This window comes from Pollachius pollachius (assembly GCF_949987615.1).
Source record: "Pollachius pollachius genome assembly, chromosome: 7".
In the NCBI taxonomy this organism is placed as follows: domain Eukaryota; kingdom Metazoa; phylum Chordata; class Actinopteri; order Gadiformes; family Gadidae; genus Pollachius; species Pollachius pollachius.
Genome location: NC_136940.1, coordinates 3,269,964 through 3,295,205, shown reverse-complemented (window position 1 = coordinate 3,295,205; position 25,242 = coordinate 3,269,964). Strand labels below are relative to the sequence as shown.

Genomic DNA, 25,242 nt, shown 5'->3' with positions numbered 1-25,242 from the left:
AGAAACAGGAAGTAGAATCATCTGCTGAACTCCATAGGCGCACTTTGTGATGTTTCAGAGGCTCACTGCACCCTCTAGTGGCCGCAGCCGAAACTGCATGCAGGGATTTAAATATTCTAATAATGAATCCTTCTTTACTGTCAAGCCTTGCCCTATGATAACAATACACAAAAGGTCAACTCGTTGTGTGACTGATCTGTCTTAATGTAAAAGTTCCTGATCTGATTCTGTGGTACGGTGTCCTGCATGGGCCCTCTCGCACGCGCACCCAGAGAAGGAGAGGTTCCTTCTTCTGCAGCTCGGCACCACCGCCTCAAACACAGACCTCTGTGTGTTTCAACATGGACGCTCAGGGTCCTGTTAGACGCCACGGGGGAGGTGGTATATCAACCAGCCTGCAAGGATCATCTCTGGAGCGACGCCAGTAGCTGGGGTCTGTTTCCTGTCGGATCGCTTCTGGAATTCTCTCCATAATCCGTCACTCTTCGGGCGTATGAGTCTGATATGGAAATGCACTGGCTGGTATCCTGGTTATTAATGTTTGTGTAGATGAAGCCTCTGTTTTGGATTTTTATTTAGTGAACCCCCGACCTTCAAGTGTAAACGGATCCTCTGCTGAACACACGACAACATTAAGTTGATCCACTGAGTTGTTTATTAATATTATGCTTTATTAACCAGTACAACAAAAAACACTAGGACTCAAACAATAGAAGCAGCAGACAATACTAATCATAAACAGGTGTGTAAATATCTTTAACGAGTATGGAACATGTATCAATACTGTTTAAAGTCAATCATGATCAATAGCTTTTCTCAGACTGCTTTCATGAATATAATATTAAATCTGCTTTAAATCAGGTTCCATGTTAGGCTTATCAAAATATAAACTGATATCAGAGCCCTTTAGTTTGAAACTGATAATGTCTGAAAATATACAAAATATTGTAGAATAAACAAGTCTAGATTTACAATCAATCAATATTTAAAATACATTTTACATTAGAAATATAGTCTTTGTAAACCCTGCTGAGCCCTATGGAACATTATAAAAGTTTCTTCCTTTCATAGTTTATCACGCCAACATTTTTCAGAGGCACAAAAAAGCAGTATAGTTGAGTCCATGTACTTAAATCAACTTAAATGTACATGCATGTGTTTATTTGTGTGCGAATGCGAAAGTGTGTTTGTAGTGTGTTTATTCATAGATGCATATGTGTGTGTGGAATGTGTGTATTCATACATGCAAACGTGTGTGCATGTGAGTTTTTGTGTAATCATATATGCATGTGTGTGTGTGTATGTGTGGATTAATAAATGTGGGTGTTTGTGTGTGTATTGTGTTTATTCATGAATGCATGTGTGTGTGTGTGTGTGTGTGTGTTTATATATATGCATGTGTGTGTGTGTGTGTGTGTCTTGTGTGTATTCATATATGCGTGTGTATTCATAAATGCGTGTGTGTGTGTGTGTGTGTGTGTGTGTTTGTGTCTTGTGTGTATTCATATATGCGTGTGTATTCATAAATGTGCGTGTGTGTGTTTATATATGCATGTGTGTCTGTGTTGCTACAACCGACCCAGAGTCACAGAGGCACCATGACTCAATAACCCAAACCCAGGGAGGAGTTCCTCCTGGGTGAAGGTGGACTTGAAGGTGTGGATATGTGTCAGTGTGTCTGAGGACCCTCCTCCACCTGGGGACACTCTGTAGAAGGACAGAGTGCCAGCAGGCTGGTCCAGATACACTCCTACTCTGGTAGAGCCAGCGTGGGGGAGACACGTGACTGTTTTTTTACCGTTGTACAGGGCAGAGTAACCACCCTCATGACAATGAAGACACCAGGACTTGTTGTTCGCTCCAAGCCTTCTGTCACTACCTGCTCCTCTCCTTGTGATTCCTCTGTATGTCACTCCTATAGTAACATCTACTTTCCACTCTACCTCCCAGTAACAGCGGCCAGTCAGATCTTCTCTACACAACACCTGGGGCCAGTGCTCAAATCTCTCTGGGTGATCAGGATATGACTGGTTCTCGCTAACCTCTGTCACCTTTCTGTTCTCCTCAGACAGAGAGAGTTGTCTTTGAGCCGTGTTTGGGTCCAGCATGAGTTCACAGGCATCTGACAGGAGAAAAAGACATGATTAAGTTGCAGAACCAATCTTTATCATCATCATCATCATCATCATCATCATCATCACTAGTTCTGTTGTCTTGCATTCTTCTTCTTATTCCTGTCCAATCTACTCAATAAGCATTAACATAGAAAAACAAATAATATCGTATGATTGGTACGATAGTGGACTTGTGTGCAATGACTTTAAGATAATTAAAGTCAAAGTTCATTGCAAATCCCATGAGTGTGTGAGTGGCTATCCCAGTCAAACATTGAAACCTATAGAAATGTATAAAGTGCATCTCCTCCCGCAATATCTAGACTACATACACAAATTATACATCAAATGTTCAGCGTGATGACTTAATTGCTCCCATGGAATATCTGAGCTATAAATATATATATACATAGTCTACATACTTTTCATGATATTAGACTTTGAACAGTTCGAATACACATACATTGTAATCTACCTGTGTAAACAACAGACTGAACCAGCTGAGCTCACATATAAGCTGGAAATTAACTGTTGGTACCGTAACACTGGTTCATACATAGTATACATAGACATTATGTAATGGAAACATACATACACCTACTACATACCTACACAAACATAATAGACATACATAAAGACGGAAACATACACACAAGTACACATTTGAGTGAATAGACGTCACCTCCTGCTGTGTGGATGGACTTTCCATCTCTATAGTAAGTGTATGTTGTGATGAATTAAACTAAACAGACACTTACACTTCTTTAAAGCTGGTTTCAGTCTCCACACTCCACCGTGCTCCACACTGGGGGGGGAACAAAGTGAGAGCAGCATGTTGAAACATTCACCTTAATCATCTGCTCTCATCACTTTCTCAATAACATGAGTTACAGCTGCGTTTAAACCACTTCATCTAGCAGCTGGTTTAATCCTTGTAATAGACATTGTCCCTGAGTGGTGAGCTGTCCTCTCCATACCTGAGAGTGTCCAGTCTCCAGCGTGGATCCTCCAGTCCAGCAGAGAGCATCATATATCCAGAGTCTCCTGGGTGATTGTAGCTCAGGTCCAGCTCTCTCAGATGGGAGGGGTTGGAGCTCAGGGCTGAGGCCAGAGAAGCACAGCCTTCCTGTGTGACCAGGCAGCCAGACAAGCTACACACACACACACACACACACACACACACACACACACACACACACACACACACACACACACACACACACACACACAGGTGTGAATTATTACTTTTCTGGATGTGAATCAGTCAAATACCTTCTGATAGTGAACCTTGTGGTGTAATTCTTGGATCATTGACTGAAACTGACCTGAGAGTTTCCAGTGTACAGTGTGGACTCCCCAGTCCAGCAGAGAGCAGCTTTACTCCAGAATCCTGCAGATCATTGGTACTCAGGTTAAGCTCTCTCAGACTAGAGGAGTTGGAGCTGAGAACTGAGGCCAGAGCTTCACAGCATCTCTCTGACAGATGACAGCCATTCAGCCTTCACAAATAAACAGAACATGTTAGGAACTATGATTAAAATAACTTTCCTTTTACTTTTAACATAATGAAGGAATTGTGTTGACATTTTCTTTAAGAGATGTTTTATTGATTAAACTAATATATACTAGTCAATATATTATATCCGTAAATGTCAATATTTGGTGTAAAATGTAGAATATCGAAAATATGCTTTTTAGTGTTTGAAAATGGTTTTGAATAGTGATATTACTTTCTATTGAAGCATTATTTATATTTTCTTGCATGTATTGTACATGTTATTGTACAATTACATTAGAACTACAGAGATGTTTTGTATATTATCATAACATTTATATTCCAGTATTATGCATTTTATGTTGTGTGTATTGTAATACTTGTTAATAGTGAACCTACAGAGATATTTTGGAGGCTTTAACCACTGGCAGCAACCTCAGAAGACCCTCCTCAGAAGCACAGTACTTCTTCAGGTCAAACACCTCCAGCTCCTCTTCTGATGACAGTAAGATGAAGACCAGAGCTGACCACTGAGCAGGAGAGAGAGATTCTCTAGAGAGACTTCCTGATGTCAAGAGCTGTTGGATCTCCTCAACTAGAGAATGGTCGTTGAGCTCATTCAGACAGTGGATCAGATTGATACTTCTCTCTGGAGAAAGATCTCCATTTATCCTCTTCTTGATGTAAGACACTGTATTCTGATTGCTCAGTGAGCTACTTCCTGTCTGTCCCAGTATACCTTGTAGGATAATCTGATTGGTCTCCAGAGAGAGGCCCAGGAGGAAGCGGAGGAACAAGTCCAGGTGTCCGTTCTCACTCTGTAAGGCCTTGTCCACAGCACTCTTGTAGAGGAGAAGGAGTTTATCTTCCCCGGATGTTGGTTGTTTTTCTGAGAGCAGATTGACCCCAGTTTTGATGAAGGACTTCAAGACATAAAGGGCAGCCAGAAACTCCTGGAGGCTCAGATGGACAAAGCAGAACACCTTGTCCTGGTACAGCCCACACTCCTCTTTAAAGATCTGGGTGAAAACTCCTGAGGTCAATGAGGCTGCTCTGATATCGATGCCACATTCCTCCAAGTCTGCCTCGTAGAAGATCAGGTTGCCTTTCTCCAGCTGGTTAAAAGCCAGTTTTCCCAGAGAGGCAATGATCTCCCTGCTCTCTGAACTCCAGTGCTGATCTATTTCAGCTCTCCCATGGTACTTCCTGTCCCCCTGTATGGACTGAACACTCAGGAAGCAACTGTACATCTGAGTCACGGTCTTGGGCATCTCCTCTCTTCTCCTGGATGTTTTAAAGATGTCCTCCAGAACTGTAGCTGTGATCCAACAGAAGACTGGGATGTGACACATGATGTGGAGGCTTCGTGATGTCTTGACGTGGGAGAAGATTGTGCTGGCCAGCTTCTCCTCTTTGAATCTCTTCCTGAAGTACTCCTCCTTCTGTGGGTCAGTGAACCCTCTCACCTCTGTCATCCTGTCAACACACTCAGCAGGGATCTGATTGGCTGCTGCAGGGCGTGTGGTTATCCAGATGCGAGCGGAGGGAAGCAGGTCGCCCCTGATGAGGTTTGTCAGCAGCATGTCCACCGAGGTCGGCTCTGTGACATCAGTCCAGATCGGTTTGTTCTGGAAGTCCAGAGGAGGTCTACACTCATCCAGACCATCCAAGATGAAGACAACTTGGAACCGGTCGAATCTGCAAATTCCTGCTTCTTTGGTCTCAATAAAGAAGTGATGAAGAAGTTCCACCAAGCTAAACTCTTTCCCTTTCATTAAATTCAGCTCTCTAAAAGTAAGGAGAAATGTGATGTTTATGTCCTGGTTGGTTTTGCCTTCAGCCCAGTCCAGAGTGAACTTGTGTGTTAAGACGGTTTTTCCAATGCCGGCCACTCCAGTTGTCATTATTGTTCTGATTGGTTGATCTTGGTCAGGTAAGGGTTTAAAAATGTCTTCACATCTGATTGGTTTTTCCTCCCTGGCTGGTTTCCTGGAAGCTGTTTCAATCAGTCTGACCTCATGTTCCTTGTTGAACTCTCCACTGCTTCCTTCTGTGATGAAGCGGTCTGTGTAGAAGTCATTCAGAGGTGTTGAATGTCCTGCTTTAGCGATTCCCTCAAACATGCACCTGAACTTTTCCTTCAGATGAGACTTGATGTTATGTGTGCACTGAACAGCAGTAGAGCCTTAATGACAAAAGAACACAAGACAAAAGTGAGTGGATAGTGACATCAGTGGAATAAAATATCCTCATGCAATGGTTCGTATGATATCGTATGAAAAGTTATGTGTACATTTTCGTGTACAAGATTCCTCCAAATTTCTGTCAGCATTCTCAGTGGAATATGCAATATTTTGATTCATTATTGCAAATCTACATCAATCTTTGGGGTCTCACCAGCAAATACAACAATCTCCATCTTTGCTTTGGTGGTTGATATGGACACTATGAATAGTGAAATCCAAACATGGCTGATTTTGCCCTTGTTTCAGCATAAGAATACATTTTGATGTTGACTGGTAACTTTTTGTAAGATTTCATGCGAATTTGTATCAGACCAGCCTGAGTGGAAACATGTCAATATTTCCTTTTAAATTATCAACATCACGATATTTAGAGGCTTCATTTCTTATGGTTGTGAAAAGGACTGCATGTTACAGATTCAAAATGTTCAGGTTTATTTTGTTATTTACACAGACTTATGATTGGCGTCATGAGAGCAATAATGATTGTGAATCACTGGTGACTTGCTATGCTGAAAGACCAAGATAGTGCTGCAACTCTTCCACTGAGATTTTATGCTGTTGATATGCAGCATAATGTCCAACAATCTTCAACTCGATAATCCGAGAGACGCCGAGATTGCTTATTGGCCTGTGGCATGTGACACCGCGACCACTGACATACCATGGCATATGCCGTTCAGGAACGGTAACTGCCGTTCAGGAATGGTAACTGCCGTTCGGGTGGAACGGTAACTGCCGTTCGGGTGAAATGGTAACTGCCGTTCCCAACAATGGCATATGACACCAGCACGCCCCGCCTCCTCCGTATAATTTCAAAATAAGTATTGCCGTAAATGTAAAGCTATATATATTTGGTCTTTATTGACACTATATCACAACATAACGCTGTAAATAAAGGAATTTATACGTTTCTCTGGTCCGTTCTGTTAGGATATGTGCGACCTGTTTGTTGTTGCTTTTGAAATGACAGATGCTTTTGAAAACAGCCGGACTTGCTCCGGTGACGGTAGTTAGCCTAGCCACCTAAACAGGTCTGACTAATCGATAACAGAGATTTAGAGCCATAGTCTATTGCTGTGTTCCAATATGCATACTATCCACACTCATTATACTTAGTTTGAGTACATAGGGCGTTCCAATTAAGACCAGGGCGAAAAGAAGTGTACTGAAAGGACCCGGATGGTATACTCAAACGGTCAAACCGCGGAGTGTGGATTGATCTACATTTTCGTACTCTACGGCAGCCATCTTAGCTACGTAGCGGAAGAGGCGGAGCCAGGCTGAGCCAACGTCAGCGCATTTTCTTTAATAGGTCCATGCATTTTCCACATAGCCTGCATTAATGGAGTCATTTTGTAGTTTTAATAGCTTTTTATAACTACTATGTGAAAAGAGTTCAACGATCAAAGCGGGATATGTCGTGGGATGACAGCTACCGTTTTTCCACTGGCATGCCACTCATGTAAAATGGTAAGTACTAGGGATGTGCATTCCTGGCAAAAATACTATTCAATATTCGCTGCGAAGTATTCGAATAATATTCGAAAATCGGTCAATCAAGAACCCCCCACGCACGCACGCACCTCGGATACACGCACACACAACGACACAGGGAGAGGTTTGATTTGTATGAAATCAATCAAAATTATTAAAACATCGCTATTTATTTTACTGAACACAGCCTGCATGACGGTAAACTAGACACGTCTTTAGCATATGGCCAAATAAATGTACACTGTATGTCTTTTTACAATTTATTTGTTATCAGCATTCGTAGTGTTGATCAGCTGAGAAATAGTCTGCCAAAGACGTTGACGTCGCTTAGCAACCGAGGACTCTGAGGGATCGTCAGTCTACGTCACTCCCCGATCTACGCGCATGTAGTGCAGAAAGAGACCAGAGCGACTAGAGCCGCGATCATGTCTTGTTGTGCGGTTGGTTGCACAAACCGTTTTAATAAGACTAACAAAACGCAGAAGTTTTACAGGATACCATCATCTCGCACTCCATTTAAGGCAAACAGGAGACGTCTTGGGTTACAAGCTATCAGAAGAAGCGATTGGAACGAGCAGATGATTAAAGGCTAGGCTTACTACCGTCACCGGAGCAAGTCCGGCTGTTTTCTAAAGCATCTGTCATTTCAAGAGCAACAACAGATCGCACATCTGAACGGCAGTTACCGTTCCTGAACGGCATATGCCATGGTATGTCAGTGGTCGCGGTGGCACATGCCACAGGCCAATAAACGATCTCAGCGCTACTGGATAATTCCACAATACCCTTACATATCTGGATCAAACCATTTAATTTGATATCCCCACATAACCATACATATCTGGATCAAACCATCTAACCCAGAATAGGAAAGATCTCCAAATTGATGGTAGAAATGCAGAAATCTCACATTATGTAATTTAATTTGCTGAACAAATGCTGCACTAGCCCTGTTTTCAAGATAAGAGTACCTTACCGCCCCCCAGTGTGTCGGCCAGTTCATTCTGGTTCATTTCCATCAGGCAGAGCTTTGTGATGTCGGCCACTCCCTCTATGGCGCGCCTCCTCTGCTCCTCATTCTTACCATCCACCTCCTCCTCCTCCTCCCTCTGACTCTCTGAGCATTGTGGTAAGAGAACCCTCCAGAGCTTCTTCAGCTCCTTGTCTAGAAAAGCATGTGCGTTCTCCTCAGCCCTCTGGAATAGAAACGAACATCAAGGAGAACTTTACTCTGAACTAACTGAGAACATCAGAAGCATCTGTCCTGGATTCACGTCCCGCTGGTCTAAAGAGGGAACCTTGGATACTTTTAGCACCACAAGAGATGCTTTCTAATGTTCCTGTAGAGCTTAAGTCAAATGTCTGGTACATTTACACACCTTGATCAGCTCTGTTTGCTGCTGTACTGACTCAGCACTGGTAACCTTTGACCTCTCCTGGTGTTGTCTGTGGAGAACAAGCACACACAAACACACACACACTTTGGATCTATTTTTCCTGACTTACATACATTAAGTCAGATAAATCCTCTTCTGTTTGAAACTCCTACCTATCCTTTCTGGTGGGGCGTCCATCTTTCAATTCAGGAGGTCTATCCATAGACCGGTTACTCTTCATGGAGTCACAGCTGGGTCCAGGGGAGTCTGCCCTCTCCTGCAGGACTTTTCTAGAAAAACAAGAACCAGGATTTATTGATGTTTGTTATATGCTGTATTTTTATCATCTCTGCTAAATCCTTACCTCTTCTTAATAGATAGATTTCCATCTTTAAACTGTTCAGGTTGAGCCATAGAGCGGTCACTCTTCATGGAGACACAGCTGGGTCCAGGGGAGTCTGCTCTCTCCTGCTGCTCTGGGCTTCAACACAACACACACAGCTGTTACTCAGACTAAGGATGGAGTCATGATGTATCACTACTGAGCTCTGAGATGGATCAAAGTCACAGACGGGGAGAGATCCTCCTCTTACCTCTTAGCTTTGCTCTGGCGGCCATGTTCCCCAGACAGAGTGGTTTTAGAGGTAGGACCCCCCTCCTCTCTCTCCTCATCCATAGTAGACTGGAGACCTGGACACAAACACAACTACATATTGTTTCTGTGGATTCTATTTGACTAGCGAGCGTGAAATTGACAACTTCCTATCCTCCTAATGTTTAATTTTCACACTCTATCACTCTCTATGTCTAGATCACACACACACACACACACACACACACACACACACACACACACACACACACACACACACACACACACACTATATCCCTATCTATGTCTAAATCTATACATTCTAACACTCTCTATGTCTAGATATCATACATACACACTCTATAACTATCTATGTATGGATCTCATACAAATCAATATTAGGATGATTCCTTATTTCCCTTCTGAAATGCTGAACCCTCTTCCAGTAGATCATAATCAATAGAGCATCAATAGTCTACAGATCAGTGTTCTAAACCGTTATATAACCTTCAATAAGAAACTAATGTTACCAATTAAGCTCCAAAATAAAAGTCCACAACAAAACCAAACTGACCTCATTATAGTTCATACTGAAACTCCACAATAAAAGCCCACAGCGCAACCAAACTAACTCACTACAGTTTGTATTGAAACTCCACAATAAAAGTTCACAACACAACCAAACTGACCTCATTACAACACAGACACACACAGTCCATGAGACAGTTCAAACTACTCGTTACAGTGAATGTTTAAATTTAAATCGTTCTCCATTGAAACCAAATGTGGGTTCTGTTTGGTTCCTGGACCGAAACGCCCTCAACACGGGAACAGGTATTGATGCTCTGACCCGTATTCCTTTATTCAAACAGGTTCCCTCTCTGAGATCAACGTCTCTTTTACAGCAGGAACCTGGAAACACTGAACTTGGACTGAGAACCGAATAATTTAGAATATATTAATACAGTGAGAATATAGTACCAAATAATCGAAAGAAAACATAACACATCAAACTGTACCTTAGCATCTCTGTGATTAAAACGTGTGTTACCCCATATCGTATGAAAATATAAAAGCACAAAAGGAAAACACAAGTTAAGTGTTAGGAACGGAGACAAACATTAACACGGTTCTAAAGGCTCTGAGAGTAAAGATTGTGCTGCTGGGCTCCTAAATCAGTCAACCTACTGATAAGATTTAAAGTTCTGCATACGTATGATATATCAGGGATCAGAGTTGAGTACAGTACCTTAGTCTTCTTCCTGCTGTAATGAAGTGAGCCACACCAAACAGCCCGACTCATAACAAGGAAATGATACTGTGAACCAACCAGTTGGACCAGTTCCCCTCCCAGTTCATACTCCTCTCAGACTAGCCTCCTATATGCTGCTGTTCCATGACCTCACTCACTGATGACGAATAATCACTTCATTAAAATATGAACGATGGACAGAGAGCTCCGAAGTCTTTTGCTAATTTTCGCTGAATTCTACACACAAATTGGAGCAAAAGCTAAACCTTTGCCAAAACGACACAAATGTCATAAATATTTGGCCTGTTAAGCCCTTTGAGAATGTAATGGTGATGAAGGGCTAAACAAATAAAATTCAATTAAATTAAAATTGAATTGAAATTGATTGCAAAATGCATTCAGGCATTAAATACCATGTTCTCTGATCTCACTTCTGAGTACTTTCAAAATATTGTCCATGTGTTTGGCCCGCATGAGGTCATGTTAAATATCCAAGGGTATTAAACAGTGGAACCATTTGACTGTTTGCTCCTTTTTGAACTATTAGTTTTCCATACTGGGGTCCCAAAATGTTTACAATTTATGAGTAAATATAAAGAATGTTAGCCATGAAACCAAACAGTAAATATATCATCAGATAAATAGTGACACACAGCAGAGTGTGTGAACTGTCATCATGGATTGTTATTAAGTAATTGAGTTTGAACAGCATATTTACTGTATGAGTGTTCTTGTTGGCTTGGATTCTTTGTGTGCTTTTAATTCTCCATCTTGACACACCCTTTACAGGCAGGCATTCAGAATACCTTAAGTCTCATTAGAATCAGCACAGCGTACAAACATTCTAACGTGGTGTCATTCAGCATTCAGAAGCAGAAACTTAATGAAATACAGACTGGATTGTTATGCCATCAAAGTGGATCCTTTGGAACATTTGAACATTCATGTAGAAATTGAACAATTCTACATGACTGCAGCTGCTGATGTGACAGCTTTAAAGGCTTTACAAGGTGTTGAGGAGAAAACAGACCTTGAACAGCATAGTATACAGTATGTAGTGTTATCATTAATAATGGTCATGTATCTATGATAGCCGGGTTATTTTCTCTTCAGTGATTAATCTGGTTGAGTTGGATTCTTGTGTTCCTCCATCTTGCTACACCCTCTACAGGCTGGTATTCAGCAACACACACCTTTAGTCTCACTAAATCAGTGCAGTGTACCAACATTGTAACGTGAAGTCATTCAGTATCCAGTAGTTTGTGGAGACAGCGAGGAGGGAAGTAATCATAAACTTTTTATTTGTTACTTCTCATCAGGAGACCCTCTGAAATGAGGTAGTAATAAAGTGTATTTATGGTTCCTATCACAGGCTGTAGTTGATATAGAGCCTGTGAGTAAGAGATATAAGTAGGCCCATAGTCTATTGTGTAGTAAAGAAAGACTTCCATGTGTAAGCAGGTGCATATATTGGGCTCTGGAGAAACATCGGCTGAGCTTGGAGGATTTCAACTGAAGAAACAGGAAGTAGAATCATCTGCTGAACTCCATAGGCGCACTTTGTGATGTTTCAGAGGCTCACTGCACCCTCTAGTGGCCGCAGCCGAAACTGCATGCAGGGATTTAAATATTCTAATAATGAATCCTTCTTTACTGTCAAGCCTTGCCCTATGATAACAATACACAAAAGGTCAACTCGTTGTGTGACTGATCTGTCTTAATGTAAAAGTTCCTGATCTGATTCTGTGGTACGGTGTCCTGCATGGGCCCTCTCGCACGCGCACCCAGAGAAGGAGAGGTTCCTTCTTCTGCAGCTCGGCACCACCGCCTCAAACACAGACCTCTGTTTGTTTCAACATGGACGCTCAGGGTCCTGTTAGACGCCACGGGGGAGGTGGTATATCAACCAGCCTGCAAGGATCATCTCTGGAGCGACGCCAGTAGCTGGGGTCTGTTTCCTGTCGGATCGCTTCTGGAATTCTCTCCATAATCCGTCACTCTTCGGGCGTATGACTCTGATATGGAAATGCACTGGCTGGTATCCTGGTTATTAATGTTTGTGTAGATGAAGCCTCTGTTTTGGATTTTTATTTAGTGAACCCCCGACCTTAAAGTGTAAACTGATCCTCTGCAGAACACGACAACATTAAGTTGATCCACTGAGTTGTTTATTAATATTATGCTTTATTAACCAGTACAACAAAAAACACTAGAACTCAAACAATAGAAGCAGCAGACAATACTAATCAAAAACAGGTGTGCAAATATCTTTAACGAGTATGGAACATGTATCAATACTCTGTTTAAAGTCAATTATGATCAATAGCTTTTCTCAGACTGCTTTCATTGTGAATATAATATTAAATCTGCTTTAAATCAGGTTCCATGTTAGGCTTATCAAAATATAAACTGATATCAGAGCCCTTTAGTTTGAAACTGATGTCTGAAAATATACAAAATATTGTAGAATAAACAAGTCTAGATTTACAATCAATCAATATTTAAAATACATTTTACATTAGAAATATAGTCTTTGTAAACCCTGCTTAGCCCTATGGAACATTATAAAAGATTCTTCCTTTCATAGTTTATCACGCCAACATTTTTCAGAGGCACAAAAAAGCAGTATAGTTGAGTCCATGTACTTAAATCAACTTAAATGTATATGCATGTGTTTATTTGTATGCGAAAGTGTGTTTGTAGTGTGTTTATTCATAGATGCATATGTGTGTGTGGATTGTGTGTATTCATACATGCAAACGTGTGTGCATGTGAGTTTTTGTGTAATCATATATGCATGTGTGTGTGTGTATGTGTGGATTAATAAATGTCGGTGTTTGTGTGTGTATTGTGTTTATTCATAAATGCATGTGTGTGTGTGTGTGTGTGTGTGTGTGTGTGTGTGTGTGTGTTTATGTATATGCATGTGTGTGTGTGTGTGTGTGTCTTGTGTGTATTCATATATGCGTGTGTATTCATAAATGCGTGTGTGTGTGTGTGTGTGTCTTGTGTGTATTCATATATGCGTGTGTATTCATAAATGTGCGTGTGTGTGTTTATATATGCATGTGTGTCTGTGTTGCTACAACCGACCCAGAGTCACAGAGGCACCACGACTCAATAACCCAAACCCAGGGAGGAGTTCCTCCTGGGTGAAGGTGGACTTGAAGGTGTGGATATGTGTCAGTGTGTCTGAGGACCCTCCTCCACCTGGGGACACTCTGTAGAAGGACAGAGTGCCAGCAGGCTGGTCCAGATACACTCCTATTCTTGTAGAGCCAGCGTGGGGGAGACACGTGACCGTTCTTCTACCGTTGTACAGGGCAGAGTAACCACCCTCATAACAATGAAGACACCAGGACTTGTTGTTCGCTCCAAGCCTGCTGTCACTACCTGCTCCTCTCCTTGTGATTCCTCTGTATGTCACTCCTATAGTAACATCTACTTTCCACTCTACCTCCCAGTAACAGCGGCCAGTCAGATCTTCTCTACACAACACATGGGGCCAGTGCTCAAATCTCTCTGGGTGATCAGGATATGACTGGTTCTCGCTAACCTCTGTCACCTTTCTGTTCTCCTCAGACAGAGAGAGTTGTCTTTGAGCCGTGTTTGGGTCCAGCGTGAGTTCACAGGCATCTGACAGGAGAAAAAGACATGATTAAGTTGCAGAACCAATCTTTATCATCATCATCATCATCACTAGTTCTGTTGTCTTGCATTCTTCTTCTTATTCCTGTCCAATCTACTCAATAAGCATTAACATAGAAAAACAAATAATATCGTATGATTGGTACGATAGTGGACTTGTGTGCAATGACTTTAAGATAATTAAAGTCAAAGTTCATTGCAAATCCCATGAGTGTGTGAGTGGCTATCCCAGTCAAACATTGAAACCTATAGAAATGTATAAAGTGCATCTCCTCCCGCAATATCTAGACTACATACACAAATTATACATCAAATGTTCAGCGTGATGACTTAATTGCTCCCATGGAATATCTGAGCTATAAATATATATATACATAGTCTACATACTTTTCATGATATTAGACTTTGAACAGTTCGAATACACATACATTGTAATCTACCTGTGTAAACAACAGACTGAACCAGCTGAGCTCACATATAAGCTGGAAATTAACTGTTGGTACCGTAACACTGGTTCATACATAGTATACATAGACATTATGTAATGGAAACATACATACACCTACTACATACCTACACAAACATAATAGACATACATAAAGACGGAAACATACACACAAGTACACATTTGAGTGAATAGACGTCACCTCCTGCTGTGTGGATGGACTTTCCATCTCTATAGTAAGTGTATGTTGTGATGAATTAAACTAAACAGACACTTACACTTCTTTAAAGCTGGTTTCAGTCTCCACACTCCACCGTGCTCCACACTGGGGGGGGAACAAAGTGAGAGCAGCATGTTGAAACATTCACCTTAATCATCTGCTCTCATCACTTTCTCAATAACATGAGTTACAGCTGCGTTTACACCACTTCATCTAGCAGCTGGTTTAATCCTTGTAATAGACATTGTCCCTGAGTGGTGAGCTGTCCTCTCCATACCTGAGAGTGTCCAGTCTCCAGCGTGGATCCTCCAGTCCAGCAGAGAGCATCATATATCCAGAGTCTCCTGGGTGATTGTAGCTCAGGTCCAGCTCTCTCAGATGGGAGGGGTTGGAGCTCAGGGCTGAGGCCAGAGAAGCACAGCCTTCCTGTGTGACCAGGCAGCCAGACAAGCTACACACACACACACACACACACACACACACACACACACACACACACACACACACACACACACACACACACACACACACACACACACGCACACACACACACACACACAAACACACACGTACACACAGGTGTGAATTATTACTTTTCTGGATGTGAATCAGTCAAATACCTTCTGTGTAGTTCTTGGATCATTGAGTAAAACTGACCTGAGAGTTTCCAATCTACAGTGTGGACTCCCCAGTCCAGCAGAGAGCAGCTTCACTCCTGAATCTTGCAGATCATTGGTACTCAGGTCCAGCTCTCTCAGACTAGAGGAGTTGGAGCTGAGAAATGAGGCCAGAGCTTCACAGCATCTCTCTGACAGATGACAGCCATTCAGCCTTCACAAATAAACAGAACATGTTAGGAACTGTGATTAAAATAACTTTCCTCTTTTACTTTTAACATAATGAAGGAATTGTGTTGAAATCAATGCAAATCACACACACACACACACACAAACACACACGTACACACAGGTGTGAATTATTACTTTTCTGGATGTGAATCAGTCAAATACCTTCTGTGTAGTTCTTGGATCATTGAGTAAAACTGACCTGAGAGTTTCCAATCTACAGTGTGGACTCCCCAGTCCAGCAGAGAGCAGCTTCACTCCTGAATCTTGCAGATCATTGGTACTCAGGTCCAGCTCTCTCAGACTAGAGGAGTTGGAGCTGAGAAATGAGGCCAGAGCTTCACAGCATCTCTCTGACAGATGACAGCCATTCAGCCTTCACAAATAAACAGAACATGTTAGGAACTGTGATTAAAATAACTTTCCTCTTTTACTTTTAACATAATGAAGGAATTGTGTTGAAATCAATGCAAATCACACACACACACACACACACACAAACACACACGTACACACAGGTGTGAATTATTACTTTTCTGGATGTGAATCAGTCAAATACCTTCTGTGTAGTTCTTGGATCATTGAGTAAAACTGACCTGAGAGTTTCCAATCTACAGTGTGGACTCCCCAGTCCAGCAGAGAGCAGCTTCACTCCTGAATCTTGCAGATCATTGGTACTCAGGTCCAGCTCTCTCAGACTAGAGGAGTTGGAGCTGAGAAATGAGGCCAGAGCTTCACAGCATCTCTCTGACAGATGACAGCCATTCAGCCTTCACAAATAAACAGAACATGTTAGGAACTGTGATTAAAATAACTTTCCTCTTTTACTTTTAACATAATGAAGGAATTGTGTTGAAATCAATGCAAATCACACACACACACACACACACACAAACACACACGTACACACAGGTGTGAATTATTACTTTTCTTGATGTGAATCAGTCAAATACCTTCTGTGTAGTTCTTGGATCATTGAGTAAAACTGACCTGAGAGTTTCCAATCTACAGTGTGGACTCCCCAGGCCAGCAGAGAGCAGCTTCACTCCTGAATCTTGCAGATCATTGGTACTCAGGTCCAGCTCTCTCAGACTAGAGGAGTTGGAGCTGAGAAATGAGGCCAGAGCTTCACAGCATCTCTCTGACAGATGACAGCCATTCAGCCTTCACAAATAAACAGAACATGTTAGGAACTGTGATTAAAATAACTTTCCTCTTTTACTTTTAACATAATGAAGGAATTGTGTTGAAATCAATGCAAATCTTTAAGAGGCGTTTTATTGATTTAACTACTATACTAGTCAATATATTATATCCGTAAATGTCAATTAAATATTTGGTGCAAAATGTAGAATATTGAAAATATGCTTTGTAGTGTTTGAAAATGGTTTTGAATGGTGATATTACTTTCTATTGTAGCATTATTTGTATTTTCTTGCATGTATTTTACATGTTATTGTACAATTACAGTAGAACTACAGAGATGTTTTGAATATTGTCATAACTTATATATCCTATATTATGTAAATTATGTTGTGTGTATGGTAATACTTGTCGGTAGTGAACCTACAGAGATGTTTTGTATATTATCATAACATTTATATTCCAGTATTATGTATTTTTTGTTGTGTGTATTGTAATACTTGTTAATAGTGAACCTACAGAGATATTTTGGAGGCTTTAACCACTGGCAGCAACCTCAGAAGACCCTCCTCAGAAGCACAGTATTTCTTCAGCTCAAACACCTCCAGCTCCTCTTCTGATGACAGTAAGATGAAGACCAGAGCTGACCACTGAGCAGGAGAGAGAAATTCTCTAGAGAGACTTCCTGATGTCAAGAGCTGTTGGATCTCCTCAACTAGAGAATGGTCGTTGAGCTCATTCAGACAGTGGATCAGATTGATACTTCTCTCTGGAGAAAGATCTCCATTTATCCTCTTCTTGATGTAAGACACTGTATTCTGATTGGTCTGTGAGCTACTTCCTGTCTGTCCCAGTATACCTCGTAGGAGATTCTGATTGGTCTCCAGAGAGAGGCCCAGGAGGAAGCGGAGGAACAAGTCCAGGTGTCCGTTCTCACTCTGTAAGGCCTTGTCCACAGCACTCTTGTAGAGGAGAAGGAGTTTATCTTCCCCGGATGTTGGTTGTTCTTCTGAGAGCAGATTGACCCCAGTTTTGATGAAGGACTTCAAGACATAAAGGGCAGCCAGAAACTCCTGGAGGCTCAGATGGACAAAGCAGAACACCTTGTCCTGGTACAGCCCACACTCCTCTTTAAAGATCTGGGTGAACACTCCTGAGTACACTGAGGCTGCTCTGATATCGATGCCACATTCCTCCAAGTCTGCCTCGTAGAAGATCAGGTTGCCTTTCTCCAGCTGGTTAAAAGCAAGTTTCCCCAGAGAAACAATGATCTTCCTGCTCTCTAAACTCCAGTGTTGATCTGGTTTTGCTCCCCCATGATACTTCATGTCTCCCTGTATGGACTGAACCCTCAGGAGGTGGCTGTACATCTGAGTATGGGTCTTGGGCACCTCTTCTCTTCTCTTGGATGTTTTAAAGATGTCCTCCAGAACTGTAGCTGTGATCCAACAGAAGACTGGGATGTGACACATGATGTGGAGGCTTTGTGATTTCTTGACGTGGGAGATGATTGTGCTGGCCAGCTTCTCCTCTCTGAATCTCTTCCTGAAGTACTCCTCCTTTTGTAGGTCATTGAACCCTCTGACCTCTGTCCCCATGCCAACACACTCAGCAGGTATCTGATTGGCTGCCGCAGGGCGTGTGGTTATCCAGATGCGAGCGGAGGGAAGCAGGTCGCCCCTGATTAGGTTTGTCAGCAGCACGTCCACCGAGGTCGGCTCTGTGACATCAGTCCAGATCGGGTTGTTCTGGAAGTCCAGAGGATGTTGACACTCATCCAGGCCATCCAAGATGAAGACAACTTGGAGCCGGTCGAATCTGCAGATTCCTGCTTCTTTGGTCTCAATAAAGAAGTGGTTCAGAAGTTCCACTAAGCTAAACTCTTTATCTTTCATTAAATTCAGCTCTCTGAAAGTGAGGAGAAATGTGAAGTGTATGTCGTGGTTGGTTTTGCCTTCAGCCCAGTCTAGAGTGAATTTGTGTGTTAAGACAGTTTTACCAATGCCGGCAACTCCAGTTGTCATTATTGTTCTGATTGGTTGATCTTGTCCAGGTAAGGGTTTAAAGATGTCTTCACATCTGATTGGTGTTTCCTCCTTGGCTGGTTTCCTGGAGGCTGTTTCAATCAGTCTGACCTCATGTTCCTTGTTGACCTCTCCACTGCTTCTCTCTGTGATGAAGAGCTCTCTGTAGAAGTCATTCAGAGGTGTTGGCTGTCCTGCTTTAGCGATTCCCTCAAACATGCACCTGAACTTCTCTTTCAGATGAGACTTGAATTTATTTTGGCACTGAACAGCATTATAGCCTAAATGAAAAAAGAACACAAGACAACAGTTAGTGGATGATGATATAAGTGGAACTAAGTCAATATTTCCTGTTAAATGATCAACTTCATGATATTTAGTGGCTTCATTACTTGTGGTCGGAGAAGTTGGTCGTGACAAGGACTGCATGTTAAAGGTTAAACATTTTCAGGACTATTTCGTTATTTCAACAGCACTATGATTGGTCAAATTATAGCAATAATGTTGGTCAATCAGTGGAAAGTGACTGATGTTATATATATATGCTGATATAACAAGATAGTGTTTAATCTTTTCCACTGAGTTATTCTGCTGTTGATCTACAGTATATTGTTTAATTTTATTTAACCAGATAGACCCACAAAATAACCCTACATATCTGGATCAAACCACTTAACCCGATAGACCAACAATAACGCTATGTATCATGATCAAACCATTTAACCTGATACCCCAACAATAAACCTACATATCTGGATCAAACCATTTAACCTGATACCTTAAAGGTAACTCTGCATATCTGGACCATACCATTTAATCTGATACCCCAACAATAACCCTACATATCTGGACCAAACCATTTGACCTGATACCCCACAATAACCCTTCATGTGTGGATCAAACAATTTAGCCTAATACCCCCACAACAATCCTACATATCTGGATCAAACCATATAACCCCAAAGAGGAAAGATAGAAAGAAGAAAAATATAAAAATATCACAATATGTAATTTAGTCTGACCAGAACAAATAAGAGTCTCGTACTGCTCTTCAAAATTAGTAATTCTACTCTGTTTTTAAGATAAGATTATCTTCTGCCCTTTAAAATAATTGTCCCCTCTGTCTTCAAAATAACAATCTCTTACTGCTCCACAGTGTGTCGGCCAGTTCCTCCTGGTTCATCTCCATCAGGCAGAGCTTTGTGATGTCGGCCACTCCCTCTATGGCGCGCCTCCTCTGCTCCTCCTTCTTACCATCCACCTCCTCCTCCTCATCCCTATGACTCTCTGAGCATTGTGGGTAATCTGGGTAGAGATCCCTCCAGAGCTTCTTCATCTCCTTGTCTAGAAAAGCGTGTGCTTTCTCCTCAGCCCTCTGGAACAGAACAAACATCAAGGAGAACTTTACTCTGAACTAAGTGAGGACATCAGAAGCATCTGTCTTGGATTCACGTCCTGCTGGTCTAAAGAGGGAAGCCTGGAGACTATTAGCACCACAAGAGATGCTTTCTAATGTTCCTGTAGAGCCAGGCCCGGCGCCAAGGACAGGCCAGACCGGGCCGGGCCCGCCCATTTGATGTCTTTCCCCTTGTAAAAATAAAATGTATTTTACTTTTTTTATTTATTTTTTTATGCTAAGATATATATGATGTCAGATACTATGTCAAATCTCAAAAATTAATTGTTAAACTAAATAAAAAATGTGTACAAAATAGAGACTACGTGATTGACATACATGTAAACCTATCACTATTCAGAATGCATCACACAGGAACGTTGCTTGACCAACGCAGGACGGGTCATTTGGCCACAGTGCAGGTGATAAGCAAAGCACATGAAAACATTTCCCAGCTGCTGACAGAACTCTACACACACTTGTTCCCAGCCGATGTGAGAGTGGAAGCGCTGGGACTGCTGCGTGCAATTTCAGAACCCAGGTTCAGATTTATTGCGCTTCTGATGAGCAAGATTCTGACCCTGTTTGAACCAACAAATAGCTCCAATCAAAAGATATGGATCTCCACACAGCTGTCCAACTGGTGAACGCTGCCACAAAGTGTATTGAGGGCCTCCGCACCGAAACGGATTTCAGTGCTTTATGGGATCAGTGTGCAGAGCCAGAGGATACATCTAACCCTCAAAGCAAGAGGAGACACACAGAAACCAACAAACGTCTACAAGATTTCGTTGTTGAGCAGTCTCTGGGTGCACGAATTGACCAGGACAGCACAGCAAAACGACAGAGACTCAGACTGTATTATGGATGCATTGATGCAGTGTGCTGAGAGATGGCACGACCTTTTGGAGAGCGCTATAGCGCGCTTATGGAATCACTGGCTTCACATGACCCAGAGAGTGAAACTTTTTTGGAGCACAGAAAAAGTGAGGCCCCTCTTGGATTTGACCAGCACAAAACTTGTTTGAGTTTGTGGTAGCCCGACAGTACCTTCCCACCCAAATGGAAGGCTCCACGCGCGCAGAGGATGCTAATTGGACTGTGAAAACACTTTTCAACACTTTCCACACGATCCTGGAAGCAATGCCCAGTGTCACGGTGGCATTTAAGTCTGCTTTAACTTTTTCCCCTGCCAAATGCGAAAATGAGTTTTCGCATGTGTATGCGGCATCCACGCAAAGCCCACCTCATTCGGCTCAGTTTTGAAAAGGAGTTGACTAAAAAATGCAGGGAGCAGTGGAAGGACAGTTTGCTGAGAAGGTTAATTTCCACAGGGAAAAGGCGTCTCCAGCTTTACTAGCATCGATCCGGGAATAAAATATTTTCAGAATGGTTAAATCTCACGCTGTTCAGTCAGTGTTGCAGACAATGGGGTTGTTGTGTATAGTGTGATTTTGCTGTTGTCAGCTTGGTTGGACAAGTGCAACGTTGAGGCCTTAGCAAAGCTGCTGTTGTGATGTTTGTTTGTTTTTTTGGTGATGCTGATTTTTACTGGTATTTGTGCCGTGATGCAATGTTACGAATGTTTTGTATGTTTATGTTTATTTGCTCGACTGCGTGGCGCGGCATATTGCTGTTGGCGTCATGCTGTGTGTGTATTTAGTGTGCCGCCGTGCACACAACGCAAATGTATTTTGTATTTGGCTGTTTGTGTGTGTTAAAGGTCCCATGGCATGCCACCAGATGTAGTGTGATAAGCCGGTACAAGCCGTTTTGGAAATCCGTCACACATCTAGGTGGACACGCCCACCTGTGATGTCATAAGGGGCAGATTTCCAAATCTGCTTGTAGCGGCTAATCACACCACACCTGGTGGCATGCCATGGGACCATTAATGTGTACTATTTGCGAGCTGCGTGCGTCTTAAGGCAATGCTGTTGGCCATGCTGATGATTTTGCGCTGCTGTGGACTGTTGCAATTGAGTTTTTTGTGCACCTGTCTGTCATAATATTTATGTGGGCCCTCCCACAAAATCGACGTGCCCCCTGCAGAGATTTGCTCTGGCGCTGGGTCTGTGTAGAGCTAATGGAAATTTCTTGTTGGACTTTACACACCTTGATCAGCTCTGTTTGATTCTGCAGTACTGACTGAGCACTGGTAACCTTAGACCTCTCCTGGTTTTGTCTGTGGAGAGAACATACACACACACGCACACACACACACACACACACACACACACACACACCCCCACACACACACACACACACACACACACACACACACACACACACACACACACACACACACAAACAAACAGACACACACACACACACACACACAGACTTTGGATAAATCTTTCCTGACTTGTATACATTAAATCAGATCATCAAGTCATCGTCTGTTTGAAACTACTACATCTCCTCTCTGGAGGGGCATCCATCTTTAAATCCATATGTACGAGGTCCATCCATAGACCGGTCACTCTTCATCGAGACACGGCTGGGTCCAGGTGAGTCTTTCTTCGCCTGCAGGACATTTCTAGAACAACAAGAACCAGGATTTATGGATGTTTGATAGATGCTGTATTTTTAATTATCTCTGCTAAATCCTCACCTCTCCTCAACAGATTGATTTCCATCTTTGAAACGAACAGGTTTGTCCATAGACCGGTCACTCTTCATGGAGACATAGCTGGGTCCAGGGGAGTCTGCTCTCTCCTGCTCGAATCTTCTAGAAAAACAAGAACAAGGATTTATGGATGTTTGATAGATGCTGTATTTTTTATAATCTCTGCTAAATCCTCACCTCTTCTCAATAGACTGATTTCCATCTTTAAAATGAACAGGTTTGTCCATAGAGCGGTCACTCATCATGGAGACACAGCTGGGTCCACGCGAGTCTGCTCTCTCCTGCTGCTCTGGGCTTCAACACGACACACACAGCTTTTACTCAGAATAATGATGGAGTCATGATATATCACTGCTGAGCTCTGAGATGGACAACAGTCACAGACAGTGAGAGATCCTCTTCTTACCTCTTGGCTTTGCTCTGGCGGCCATGTTCCCCACACAGAGTGGTTTTAGAGGTAGGACCCCCCTCCTCTCTCTCCTCATCCATAGTAGTCTGGAGACCTGGACACAAACACAACTACAGATTGTTTCTGTGGATTCTGTTTGACAAGCGAGCGTGAAATTGACAACTTCCTATCCTCCTCCTGTCTAATTTTCACACTCTATGTCTAGATCACACACACACACACACACACACACACACACACACTCTATCCCTTTCTATGTCTAAATCTATACACTCTAACACTATCTATGTCTAGATCGTACACACACTCATTCCCTATCTATGTCTAGATATCATACATACACACTATAACTATCTATGTATGGATCTCATACATATCAATATTAGGATGATTCCTTATTTCCCTTCTGACGCGCTGAACTCTCTTCCAGTAGATCATAATCAATGAAGCATCAATAGTCTACAGATCAGTGTTCTAAACCGTTATATAACCTTCAATAAGAAACTAATATTACCAATTAAGCTCCCAAATAAAAGTCCACAACACAACCAAACTGACCTCATTATAGTTCATACTGAAACTCCACAATAAAAGCCCACAGCGCAACCAAACTGTCCTCACTACAGTTTGTACTGAAACTCCACATTAAAAGTTCACAACACAACCAAACTGACCTCATTACAACACAGACACAAACAGTCCATGAGACAGTTCAAACTACTCGTTACAGTGAATGTTTAAATTTAAATCGTTCTCCATTAAAACCAAATGTGGGTTCTGTTTGGTTCCTGGACCGAAACGCCCTCAACATGGGGACAGGTATTGATGTTCTGACCCGTATTCCTTTATTCAAACAGGTTCCCTCTCTGAGATCAACGTCTCTTTTACAGCAAGAACCTGGAAACACTGAACTTGGACTGAGAACCGAATAATTTAGAATATATTAATACAGTGAGAATAAAGTACCAAATAATCTAAAGAAAACATAACACAAAAGCACAAAAGGAAAACACAAATTAAGTGTTAGGAACGGAGACAAACATTAACACGGTTCTAAAGGCTCTGAGAGTAAAGATTGTGCTGCTGGGCTCCTAAACATCAACCTACTTATAAGCTTTTAAGTTCTGCATACGTATGATATATCAGGGATCAGAGTTGAGTACAGTACCTTAGTCTTCTTCCTGCTGTAATGAAGTGAGCCACACAAAACTCATAACAAGGAAATTATGCTGTGAACCAACCAGTTGGACCAGTTCCCCTCCCAGTTCATACTCCTCTCAGACTAGCCTCCTATATGCTGCTGTTCCATGACCTCACTCACTGATGACGAATAATCACTTCATTAAAATATGAACGATGGACAGAGAGCTCCGAAGACTTTTGCTAATTTTCGCTGAATTCTACACACAAATTGGAGCAAAAGCTAAACCTTTGCCAAAACGACACAAATGTCATAAATATTTGGCCTGTAAAGCCCTTTGAGAATGTAATGCTGATTAAGGGCTATACAAATAAAATTGAATATAATTAAAATTGAATTTAAATTCATTGCAAAATGCATTCAGGCATTAAATACCATGTTCTCTGTTCTCACTTCTGAGTACTTTCAAAATACTGTCCATGTGTTTGGGCCGCATGAGGTCATGTTAAATATCCAAGGGTATTAAACAGTGGAACCATTTGACTGTTTGCTCCTTTTTTGAACTGTTAGTTTTCCATACTGGGGTCCCAAAATGTTTACAATTTATGAGTAAATATAAAGAATGTTAGCCATGAAACCAAACAGTAAATATATCATCAGATAAATAGTGACACACAGCAGAGTGTGTGAACTGTCATCATTGATTGTTATTAAGTAATTGAGTTTGAACAGCATATTTACTGTATGAGTGTTCTTGTTGGCTTGGATTCTTT

The 25,242-nt window shown here is 41.9% G+C and overlaps 1 protein-coding gene across 1 annotated transcript; it reads right to left on the bottom strand.

The window, feature by feature from the left end:
- Nucleotides 1–637: 637 nt before the first annotated feature.
- On the bottom strand, nucleotides 638–24,512 carry LOC307077827 (uncharacterized protein). Its single transcript, XM_079739302.1, has 25 exons — nucleotides 24,497–24,512; nucleotides 23,326–23,422; nucleotides 23,097–23,213; nucleotides 22,905–23,021; nucleotides 22,707–22,829; nucleotides 22,406–22,475; nucleotides 20,041–20,269; nucleotides 17,390–19,175; nucleotides 16,718–16,891; nucleotides 16,324–16,497; nucleotides 15,930–16,103; nucleotides 15,540–15,713; nucleotides 15,160–15,333; nucleotides 14,941–14,987; nucleotides 13,673–14,205; nucleotides 9,319–9,431; nucleotides 9,090–9,206; nucleotides 8,899–9,015; nucleotides 8,729–8,795; nucleotides 8,326–8,545; nucleotides 4,009–5,794; nucleotides 3,440–3,613; nucleotides 3,092–3,265; nucleotides 2,873–2,919; nucleotides 638–2,122 (listed from the first exon to the last, which is right to left on the bottom strand). The coding sequence occupies exons 2-25, from the start codon at nucleotides 23,406–23,408 to the stop codon at nucleotides 1,569–1,571; spliced, it is 7,344 nt and encodes a 2,447-aa protein (XP_079595428.1). The 5' UTR covers nucleotides 23,409–23,422; nucleotides 24,497–24,512; the 3' UTR covers nucleotides 638–1,568.
- Between the last annotated feature and the right edge of the window lie 730 nt (nucleotides 24,513–25,242).

What these genes read in the sequence shown, in the direction of transcription:
- LOC307077827 (XM_079739302.1), bottom strand. Translation starts at nt 23,408, where the DNA reads ATGGATGAGGAGAGAGAGGAGGGGGGTCCTACCTCTAAAACCACTCTG. An exon ending in TGTAGATTGGAAACTCTCAG is followed by an intron (nt 15,334 to 15,539) that starts GTCAGTTTTACT and finishes GTGTGTGTGTAG; the next exon opens with CTTGTCTGGCTGCCTGGTCA. An exon ending in TGGAGACTGGACACTCTCAG is followed by an intron (nt 14,988 to 15,159) that starts GTATGGAGAGGA and finishes TTCCCCCCCCAG; the next exon opens with TGTGGAGCACGGTGGAGTGT.